This window comes from Bos grunniens, chromosome 5 (assembly GCF_055505025.1).
Source record: "Bos grunniens cultivar Pamir isolate PY7600 chromosome 5, Bosgru_T2T1.0, whole genome shotgun sequence".
Classification (NCBI taxonomy): domain Eukaryota; kingdom Metazoa; phylum Chordata; class Mammalia; order Artiodactyla; family Bovidae; genus Bos; species Bos grunniens.
Genome location: NC_141169.1, coordinates 23,337,613 through 23,349,780, shown reverse-complemented (window position 1 = coordinate 23,349,780; position 12,168 = coordinate 23,337,613). Strand labels below are relative to the sequence as shown.

The 12,168-nt window shown below is 41.6% G+C and overlaps 1 protein-coding gene across 3 annotated transcripts in view; it reads right to left on the bottom strand.

Annotated features, from left to right (window-relative positions):
* The window catches only part of PLEKHG7 (pleckstrin homology and RhoGEF domain containing G7), an 84,590-nt gene that overhangs the window by 54,461 nt on the left and 17,961 nt on the right, over positions 1–12,168 (bottom strand). For all 3 annotated transcript variants that reach the window (XM_086399028.1, XM_086399029.1, XM_086399030.1), the window contains exons 3-4: positions 11,164–11,291; positions 8,556–8,596 (exon numbers count right to left, since the gene is read on the bottom strand). In XM_086399028.1, coding sequence (XP_086255154.1) covers positions 8,556–8,596; positions 11,164–11,291 — 169 coding nt within the window. The remainder of the gene's footprint in view (positions 1–8,555; positions 8,597–11,163; positions 11,292–12,168) is intronic.

The following is a 12,168-nucleotide window of genomic DNA, read 5'->3' as shown; positions in this document are numbered from 1 at the left end:
TGATGAAAGGAAAAAACTTACAACCAAGATTACTGTATCCAGCAAGGATCTCATTCAGTTTTAAAGGAAAAATCAAAAGCTTTATAGATAAGCAAAAATTAAGAGAATTCAACACCACCAAATTAGCTTTACAACAAATCTTAAAGGAGCTTCTCTAGACAGGAAACACAAGAGGAACAAAAAGCCTATAAAAACAAACCCAAAACAGAAAAGTAAAAGGTAACAGGATCATACACATCAATAATTACCTTAAACGAAAATGGACTAAATGCTTCAAGCAAAAGATACAGACTGGCTGAATGGATACAAAAACTAGACCCCTATATATTCTGTCTACAAGGGACCCACTTTAGACCTAGGGACATGTACAGACTGAAAGTGAGGGACTGGAAAAAGGTATTCCATGCAAAGAGAAATCGAAAGAAAGAGGGAGTAGCAATACTCATATCAGATAAAATAGACTTCAAAACGAAGACCATTACAAGAGATAAGAAGGACACTACATAATGATCAAGGGATCAATTGAATAAGACATAAAAATTATATATGCACCCAACATAGGAGCACCTCAATACATAAGGCAAATGCTAACAACTATTAAAGGGAAAATTGACAGTAACACAATAATAGTGGGGGACTTTAACACCCCACTCACACCAATGAACAGATCATCCAGAGAGAAAATTAATAAGGAAACACAAACTTTAAATGATATATTGGACCAGTTGAACCTAATTGGTATCTACAGGGCATTTCAATCCAAAACAGGAGATTTCACTTTTTTCCCCAAGTACACATGGAACATTCTCCAGGATAGATCATGTCTTGGGTCATAAATAAAGCCTTGGTAACTTAAAAAAAAAACTGGAATCATTTCAAGCATCTTTTCTGACCACAATGCTGTGAGGCTGTGTTTATCAACTACAGGGGGGAAAAAAAAAACTAAAAAACACAAACAGATGGAGAGTAAACAATACGCTTTTGAATAACCAAGAGGCCACTGAAGAAATCAAAGAGGAATGACAAAGGGAAAGCATGACAACTCAAAACCTATGGGATGCAGTAAAAGCAGTGCTAAGTGGGAAGTTTACAGCAATACAAGCCTACCTCAAGAAACAAGAGAAACGCCAAAAAAAAAAAAAATCTAATCTTATAGCTAAAGCAACTAGAAAGAGAACAAAGCTCCCAAAGGTAGAAGGAAAGACATCATAAAGATCAGAGCAGAAATAAGTGAAAAAGAAAGAGACAACAGCAAAGATCAATAAAACTAAAAGCGAGTTCTTTGAGAAGATAAAAATAATCGACAAACTATTAGCCAGACTCATCAAGAAAAAAAAAGAAGACTCAAATCAATAAAACTGGAAATAAAAAAGGAGAAGTTACAATAGACAATACAAAGATACAAAGGATCATAAGAGCAACTATATGCCAATAAAATGGACAACCTAGTAGAAATGGACAAATTCTTAGAAAAGTATAATCTGACAAAACTAGGCCAGGAAGAAATAGAAAACATGAACAGATCAATCGCAAGCATGGAAATAGAAATGGTAATCAAAAATTTTCCAACAAACAAAAGCCCAGGATCAGATGGCTTCACAGGTGAATTCTACCCAAAGTTTAGAGAAGAGGTAACACCTATCTTGCCCAAACTCTTCCAGAAAATTGCAGAGTAAGGAAGACTCCCAAATTCATTCTATGAGGCCACCTTTACCCTCATACCAAAACCAGACAACAATAACACAAAAAAAGAAAATTATACGCCAATATCACTGGTGAACACAGATGCAAAAATCCTCAACAAAATTCTAACAAAAAGAATCCAACAACACATTAAAAGGATCACGCATCATGATCAAGTGGGATTTACCGCAGAGATGCAAGGATTCTTCAACATATGCAAATCAATCAATGTGATACACCATATTAACAAACTGAAAGATAAAAACCATATGATCATCTCAATAGATACAGAGAAAGCTTTTGATAAAATTCAACAATTTTATCATTCAAAATTCAAAAATTCAAAATTTTACCATTTATGATAAAAACTCTCCAGAAAGTAGGCACAGAAGGAACATACCTCAACATAATAAAGGCCATAAACAACAAACTCACAGAAAACATTTATTCTCAGTGGTGAAAAACTGAAAGCATTAACTCTAAGAACAGGAACAAGACAAGGGTGCCCACTCTAAACATTACTATTCAACCTAGTTTTGGAAGTCTTAGCCATAGCAACCAAAGAAAAGGAAAGAAAAGGAATGCAGACTGGAAAAGAAAAAGTAAAACTCTGTTTTCAGATAACATGATACTATACATAGAAAGCCCTAAAGATGCCATGAGAAAATTATTAGAGCTAATGAATGAATACAGTAAAGCTGCAGGATATAAAATTAATACACAGAAATCCTTTGCATTTCTACACACTAACGAAAAATCGGAAAGAGAAATTAAGGAAACAATCCCATTCAACATTATAACAAAAAGAGTAAAATATCTAGGAATAAACCTATCTAAAGAGACAAAAGACCTCTATTGCAGAGAACTATAATACACTGATGAAAGAAATTAAACATGACACAGATGGAGATACACCATGCTCTTGGATTGGAAGAATCAATATTGCAAAAATGACTATACTATCCAAAGCAATGTACAGATTCAATGCAATCATTTTCAAACTACCAATGGTATTTTTCACAGAAGTAGAACAATAAATTTCAATCTGTAAGGAAACATCAAAGACCCTGAATAGCTAAAGCAATCCTGAGAAAGAAAAAATAAAACTAGAGGAATCAATCTTCCTTGCTTCAGACAATACTATGAAGCTACAGTCATCAAGACAGTATGGTACTGGCACAAAAACAGAAATATAGACCAATGGAACAAGATAGACAGCCCAGAGATAAACCCATGCACCTATGGGCACCTTATCTTTGACTAAAGAGGCAAGAATATATAATGGGGGAAAGACAGCCTCTTCAGTAAGTGGTGCTGGGAAGACTGGACAGATATATGTAAAAATATGAAAATAGAACACTTCCTAACACCTTACACAAAAATAAACTGGAAATGGATTAAGGACTTAAATGTAAGGCCAGAAACTATAAAGCTCTTAGAGGAAAACAGAGGCAGTACACTCTTTGACATAAATCACAGCAAGATTCCCTTTGACCTACCTCCTTGAGTAATGGAAATAAAAACAAAAACAAATGGAACCTAATGAAACTTAAAAGCTTTTGCACAGCAAGGGAAACAATAGACAAGATTAAAAGACAACCCTCAAGATGAGAGAAGGAAATGGCAACCCACTCCGGTATTCTTGTCTGGGAAATCCCACAGACAGAAGAGCTTGGCAGGCTACGATCAATGGGGTCACCAAGATTCGGACACGACTGAGTACTAGAGAATTCAGAATGGGAGAAAATAATGGTATATGAAATAACTGACAAAGGATTAATCTCCAAAATATACAAGCAGCTCATATAGTGCAATATCAGGAAAAAAAAAAGCAAACCCAGCCCAATCAAAAACAGGCAGAAGACCTTAACAGACATTTCTCCAAAGAAGACATACAGATAGCCAATAAACACATGAAGACACTGAATATCACTAATTACTAGAGAAATGCAAATCAAAACTACCTTACACCAATCAGAATGCCCATCATCCAAAAATCTACAAACAGTAAATGCTAGAAAGGATGTGCAAGAAGAGGGAACCCTCTTGCACTGTTGGTGGGAAAGTAAATTGATACAGCCACTATATGTAACAGTATGGGAGATTCCATATTGACGTATGGAGAACAGCATAGAAATTTCTTAAAAAACTAGGAATAAAACTACTATATGACCCAGCAATCCCACTACTGGGCATATACTCTGAGAAAACCATAATTGAAAAAGACACATGTACCCCAAAGTTCACAGCAGCACTATTTATAATAGGTAGGGCAGAGAAGCAACCTAGATGTCCACTGACAGATGAATGGATAAAGAAGATGTGGTACATATACACAACAGAATATGACTCAGTCATAAAAAGGAAACAAATTTGAGTCAGTTTTAGTGAACTGGATGAACCTAGAGCCTGTTATACAGAGTGAAGTCAGAAAGAGAAAAAATATCATATATTAACACATATACATGGAATCTAGAAAAATGGTACTGATGAACCTACTGGCAGGCAAGAATGTAGATGCAGATACAGATAATTGACTTGTGGACACAGTGGGGGAAGGAGAGAGCAGAACAAATGGGGAAAGCAGCTCAGACACATATACACTACCATGTTTAAAATAGACATCTGGTGAGAAGCTGCTACATAACACAGGTAACCCAGCCAGACGGTCTGTGATGACCCAGAGGGGTGGGGTCAGGGGAGGGGAAGGGGGCTCAAGAGGCAGGAGGCATATGCACAATTATGGCTGATTAGCATTGTACTACAGAAACCATCACAACATCATAAAGCAATTTTCCTCCAATTAAAAAATAACTAAGAGGTAGGTGGAATGAAAGTTTGTAGCAGACACTGGTGATATGGAACTGGAATAAATTGATATATAGTCAGCCCTCAGTATGCTAGGGGGAATGGTTTTAGGACCTCTTCAGATATCAAAATGCACAGATGCTAAAGTCCCTTATATAAAATGTATTTTCATATAGTCTACACACATCCTCTCATATACTTTAAATCACCTCTAAAGTGAAAGTTGCTCAGTCGTGTCTGACTCTTTCTGACCCCATGGACTATACAGTCCATGGAATTTTCCAGGCCAGAATACTGGAGCAGGTAGCCTTTCCCTTCTCCAGGGGATCTTCCCAACCCAGGTACTGAACCCAGGTCTCCCACATTGCAGATTTTTTATCAACTGAGCCACAAGGGAAGCCCACTAGACTACTAATACCTGCTGCTGCTGCTGCTAAGTCGCTTCAGTCGTGTCCGACTCTGTGCAACCCCAGAGAGGGCAGCCCACCAGGCTCCCCCGTACCTGGGATTCTCCAGGCAAGAACGCTGGAGTGGGTTGCCATTTCCTTCTCCAATGCATGAAAGTGAAAAGTGAAAGTGAAGTCGCTCAGTCGTATCAGACTCTAGCGACCCCATGGACTGCAGCCTACCAGGCTCCTCCATCCATGGGATTTTCTAGGCAAAAGTACTGGAGTGGGGTACCATTGCCTTCTCCAACTTATACCTAACACAATGCAAATAGTATGTATACTGTTGTTGCTGCATGGTAAATTCAAGTTTTGCTTTTTGGAAATTTCTGGAGTATTTTTTTCAAATATTTTTTATTTGCAGTTGGTTGAATTCAAGGATACAGAACCTACAGACACAGAGGGTTGACTGTATGTGAATATGTGGATTTTCTGGTGGTTGGCTTGAATTGGTGAGGATAGAAGAGGTCTTTGAGAGCTGTGAGGAGGAGGAGGAGGGAGGGGTACCCAGGTCTGGTCATGGGCCCCACAGCCGGAGCAACAGTTTGGTACTGGGGCTAAAACGGATTCAGAGCCGTACTGCCGGGGGCTGCTCAGACACATCCCCACTGTCACTTACGAGCTGTGTGATCTCAGGCAAGCTATTCAAACCTCTCTGAACCTCAGTTTCCCCATTTGCAAAATGGGGGTGATAATGTTATCTACCTTGTTGGTTTGTTGTGAGAATTAATGAGCTAACATATGTAAACTATGAAATACCTAAACAGGAATATGTAAACAGAAACACTACCTTATAACATGGTAAAAATTATATATGTGCTTACTTTTATTACAAATGCTGTTACTGATGGTTGGGAAGAAATGAAGGAGAGAAGAAAGAAAGGTAATGAAAGGAAATACCTGTGATAGACTGGGGAAATACATTACAATATGGTTGATGTGGATTATCATTTATATAGATATGAATTGCCCAATAAAAAAGGCTAAAAAGATGGAGGCTGCTACTAAGTCACTTCAGTCGTGTCCAACTCTGTGCAACCCCATAGACAGCAGCCCACCAGGCTCCCCCGTCCCTGGGATTCTCCAGGCAAGAACACTGGAGTGGGTGGCCATTTCCTTCTCCAGCGCATGAAAGTGAAAAGTGAAAGTGAAGTCGCTCAGTCGTGTCCGACCCTCAGCGACCCCATGGACTGCAGCCTACCAGGCTCCTCTGTCCATGGGATTTTCCAGGCAAGAGTACTGGAGTGGGGTGCCATTGCCTTCTCCGGAAAGATGGAGGAGTAAACACTAATTTTAAGGAGACCAGATATTGTGTACCTTTAAAAGTAGGCCTTTAGGAAATGAATTTCCCTCCATTACTGACTGAGAACATTTGCTGAAACATTTTGTCATTTCACTGATTGGTCTCTGTGTATCTCCACCTCTGCCTACCCACCTCCAACACTGTGCAAGCCATTTATCTAATTTTTTGCCAATTTACAGGTCAGTCTGACCTTCGCAATTGTAAGCTAAGAATGAGCATCTTGGCATCTTATATACCTAGTCCAGTATGTGGCACATACAGCTATCCAATACATGTGGAACAAATCACTTTATGGGGAAAAAACAGATGCATCATAAAAACTTGTAGGTATATCCCTTCCTTAGGTAAGTCTTTTCTTCTGAAAGCACAATCTAGCTCCCTGCTCTGGAGGAGCCCTCAGGACAGCTGATGGGAGATGCCCCTTCCTCTCACCTTAGAGAAGGAAATGGCAACCCACTCCAGTGTCCTTGCTGGAGAATCCTATAGACAGAGGAGTCTGGTGGGCTACAGTCCAGGGGATTGCAAAGAGTCAGACATGACTGCAAGCATGCTGAGACTCCAGACCTGACTGACAGCTGACTCTGCTTTCATTTAAATAAGCAAGGATCCCAGGAGAGGCAGCACCACAGGCCCTGCCTCAGACCTGCCAGGAAAACAGTCATATCTCATCCCTAAAGAGGGGCAAAATGAGAATGACTGGTGAGCAACAGCCCTGGTGACAAATTATAGTTTTACTAATAGTTTATGATTTTCAACTTGTGATGTTTAGACTGTGTCCCTATGGACTGAATGTTTCTGTTCCCCTAATATTCATATATTTAAAGCCCAAACCCCTCAGTGGTATTTGCAGGTGAAACTGTTGGGAGGTAATTAGGTTTAGATGAGGTCATGAGGGTAGGGCCCTCACGGTGACATTAGTATCCGTATAAGAAGAGGAAGAGACACCAGAGCTCTCTCTCCACATGTGAAGACACTGTGGAGCAGGCCATCTGGAAGCCAGGAAAAGAACTCTCACCAGAACCTAACCATGTGGCACTCCGATCTGGGACTTCCCAGCCTCCATAGATGTGAGAAATAAATATTAGCAGTTTCAGCCACCTGGCCTGTGGTATTTTACAGTGGCCCAAAGTGACTGAAACACTCACACAAACTTTTTCCCCTTGAAAAAATAACGTGAAAGTCACTCATATACTTGATTATGAGAACAAGTAGTGTTCCAAACCCTGGTTACAAATGATGCTCTCAAAAATATGGCCAATACTGATTTTTTGCAGATGTACCCAGTGCTGGGATACACTTGAGATGCATTATTTATTTGTCACAACCACCCTATGAGGCTGGTACTATTACCCTCTGCTTTTTTTTTTCTTTCTTAAACAGGGAAGGACTTGCAGCTGAGGGAAATGAATTCATTTGGCCAAGGTCACAGAGCAGTAAGTGGAGCAGCTGGGATTGAAATCTCAGAGAGCCTTTAACTTAGCTATGGTACTTAAAAAAAATATCAAGGTATATGCATCCATAGAACCTCCAAGTTAGATGTCAGCAACTGATGGCAAACTGATTGGAGAGGCCACGCGAGCAGATTTTTTTTTTTTTTAACACAAAGAGGTGCAGTAACTACTCATAAGGCCCTCCTGGTGCTGCTGGCTGTGGTGTGTAGGTGTTGTGGGGTGAACACAGTCAGTTCCTCTCCTTCCTCCTCATTCCAGGAGTGAGGAACCCTCCTTCCCTCTGTCCTTAGCATGTTGGCAGGGAAGGTTTCACTGTGGCCAGCTCACGTCCTAGGCAGGAAAGAATCAGGCACCGCTGATTTTCAATTTATAACTCTTCAATAATTGAGAGCACCAGGAATTAAAGAAAATCCACTAGGATTAATCCAACTGGCTTTCCCAGAAATAGTCTGTATCTGTAGAATCTGTTTCTGTAATATCTCATTAACTTTTCAATGTTCCCAATATGCTCGACACTGACTGCAAACTGGGGCATACGCTTGTGCAAGTTTTCTCCATCAAGTGAGCTGTTTCCTACGCTGTGTCAAGTTATAAATTTGGAGCTGTAAGGCATCACGATATCAGGACTGCTTTGTTTTCTTGCAGAGCTCATTAACCACTGGCAATTAGCACTGTATCACTGCACCAAGTGGCATCACTTGGCAAGTCCTGCAGCCACTACTACAAATGTGATGATATAAACTTCACGTGCCATCTGCTGTCACAAGAAGATGAAGTGCGATGAAGAAGCTTTTCAGACATTCCTTCATTTCCCAGCTACTGGAAGCTTAATTAAAGCAAAAATGACAATTGCTCAATACTCACCACTCCTCTCTTGGAGAAAGGCCATCTTGGCTTTTTGGACTCTGGTGGGTGAAGAAATTAGAGAAGATATGTTAGTACTTTGAGGAACTAGTGACAGATCAAGGCAGGGCTTTACAAAACCCGCTTTTCCAAAGGAGCCAAACAGAATTTTTCCTGCTTTAATTCTCCTTCTCTTGAGAATGCACAGAATGAATATTTATATTTATGCAGCTGAGTGAATGAAATGATGCTGCAATGGAAAGGCTGGTGTTCTGTTCTACCTTCTGGTGATACTGTCCTGTTTCAGCCTCTTTTCCCCCTACCGTTCAAGGAGAAATCTATAAAATGCAATAAAATGCTGCATAATTAATTTTAGACAGAGTTATAGGACTTTGGGGCTGAAAGGGCTTCATTTTAACACTGGAAACCACCCTAGCATATAATCCCCAGGTGTGGATGAGTGCAGACTCCTGAAATAGGGGGACATCAACATATTACCGATCTTTAGATTAGGGCCTTATTGTCTCTACTGGACATCATCCACATAGTCCTTAGGAGTCGCCTTAAATTGCTAAGTCATTCAGTAACACATTCTTTTGATGATCAGGAAATAAAGAGATTAGATTGTGAATTCTTGATTTTTATGTCATTTTCATTAATTTTTAATGCAACCCAGAAAAGGCTGGGAGTCATCTCTCAAGTTTAGGTGAGATGTTCTGATAATTCCACACGCAAAATGGATGTCTTAAAGGTTTGTCTCTGTTTCTACTAATTCATCAGGAGATTCTGCATAATATTAATACTTCCATCAGATGAAAGCATTTACCAAAAGAGTGTGCTTGAGGGACTTTTCCCACTGGAACCCTGGAATCCAACCAATTATTTTGCTCATTCTGACCGCCTTATTGATCTTTTTAAAGAGGAGATTAGGTGGAACCCTCCTTAGAAACAAATCTGCTTTACCACTCTCAGCTTTCAAACATCTGGTGGTGAATTATGATGTCCAAATTGAACTGCGATAATTGGGGTCTCTGGAGAAGCACCACATGAGACCATGGTTTGGGAACATGAGGACTCTGTTCTAAACTCCTGGAGATGAGGGCATGGAGGGATACGGTGAAGAATGCTGCATATCTTTCATTATGTGGCATCTACTGGGATGCCAGGCACACCTGCCTAGCAAAGAACAAAGAATATCATGTAGCAGTTGTGACCTTGTTCCTCAGCACAGTGGATCTCAACCTTTAGCTGGCAAAAGAATCACCTGGGGGGCTTATTAAAAAGCATACTGCTGGGCCCCATTCCCAGAGTTTCTGGTTCAGAAGGTCTGGCATAGGACCCCAGAATTTTTCAGACAACGCTGAAGCTCTTCATCTGGGAAGTACTGCTTTAGCTGTTACCCAGTTTAGAGCACTTGCAAAGCATTACAGAACATGGTCTAACTCCTAAGGCTACACTGTGGTTAGAACTAGCTTTAATGTCAAGGGGCCTGGCCTTGAGTCCCTGGAGTCCACTGAATCCCTTTTTGTGTGTTCATTTGGGTGGCTGTATCCTATGAGACAGATGGTCACTTGGATTGTTGTGTCATCTAAGACAGTAGATGTGAAAGGGCTCTATAAAGACTGAAGAGCTATACGAATGTTATTCACTTATGGCTGAGTTCCACATATAAGACTATGGCTGCCTGTACAACAGGTGGTTGGTGCAGGCTGATGGAGAGCATTCAGTCAAGAGTCTGAATCCCATTCCTCTGACACAGACCAGCGGGCACCACGACTAGGTCACCTTTCCTTTCTGTGTCTCGCTAGGCACACATGGGAATGAGGAAAGAGCTGGGTGGTTTCCCAAGTATGCTGCCACAGGTGGCCCCTGGCTTCAGGGGAATGCCTTGGAGGTGAGTCTTTGGGACTCACCCCATTTTCAAGCACTGAAATGCCATCTGGATCTGTTTTGTAGACTGGATTTCCAAGGAAGTATTCTTCTGTAAAAAAGGGCTCTGCTAAGAACAAAGCCAGTTTAAAAACTACCAGGGTGAATGATAATCTTCAACTCTCCTTTTAGCTCTGAATGGCTCCCATCAGGACCATGGGAGTGTGTCCTGAACACCGCAACTGTTTTTTTTTTTCCCCACAACTGACTTCAAAATGCAGAAGATTCACCCTTAAGGCCGCCTCGCTCTAGTCTGCTAGAGCGACAGTAATCTGCTGTCACCAGGGCCTTTGTCTCCACATAGTGCCACCCTCGCTGGAGACACTGGTGTGAGGCTGGTGGCCAGGAGCAGGGGGTGGGTTACAGCAATGGCAGGGATGCTGCCCAGCAGCCCTGAGAGGGCACTCTGCTCCAGGACGCTGACCGTCACTTGGTGTACCTGTTCCAGGTCCTGGACATGGGGTATATTATTTGACAAGAGGACCTTTTGAGGAAGGTCCACAACTTATCCGTCTCTGTAAGTGGGATGCCCCATTCAGTAGGTTTCCATAATTCACGGCTGATGCTTGTTCTAGTTGCTGAGATATCTAACTTGTTAGTGCCCATGTTCTTGTAGTCATTAAATATTCTGTAAATATCCTCTGCTTATTGTAACATTCATCCCATAGCAGGCATATAATAAAAGTTGAACAGACAGGACCTGAATTCAGCAGCAGAAGTGGATGGCACAGGTAGTCTGCAGCTCCAGCTGACACCAGAAGGTCCCCGGGGAACACCTCAAGGCCAGGTAAGTTGAGCACCACAGAACTCCTCCTGTGCTCGTAGAATCTGTGTTCAGGAGACGGAAGGAGAGTGCTTATAGCTGACATGCAGGAAGGGGTATCACTCAGACCACCCCTAGGTACTCAGAAGTGACTGCTGCTGCTAAGTCACTTCAGTCGTTTCCAACTCTGTGTGACCCTATAGACGGCAGCCCACCAGGCTCCCCTGTCCCTGGGATTCTCCAGGCAAGAACACTGGAGTGGGTTGCCATTGCCTTTCTCCAATTCGTGAAAGTGAAAAGTGAAAGTGAAGTCGCTCAGTCGTGTCGACTCTTAGCGACCCCATGGACTGCAGCCTACCAGGCTCCTCTGTCCATGGGATTTTCCAGGCAAGAGTACTGGAGTGGGGTGCCATTGCCTTCTCCGAGAAGTGACTGCTGGCAGCCTGATTAATGCTGGCTTTCTTAGGAGGCCACTCCAGGCATGGAGGGCTGTGATGACCCACACACCCCATGTTTGACACCTTTCTGAGCCTTATTGACTGTTGATGGTTTTTGACTAATCCAAAGCAGAAGAGTTTACCTGGAAGTGTCAACACAAACATACCAGATGTGTTCTGACTCAGGAGGACACTAGGAGAAAGCCTTTAAACACAAGAGTCTTTGCAAGTTACTCATATGGCCTCAGACGGGACAGGATGCGTGTGCATGGCCACCACACACACCCCTAGATATCGGAGGCTGGTTGTTTAAGGGCAACACTTTTATTTTCCCCAGGGAAAAATGGCAACTGCTGTTGGAAAAGCTTAGCCAACAGACCTATCTAACTTCTTTCTTCTACCGTATTTCATGAAACTTCCTGTCAGGTGTGCACAATATAAATGGCTGACATCAGACACAGTGCGGAGTAGCCGCAAAACCAATAGGCATGTGATTAGTGATTTC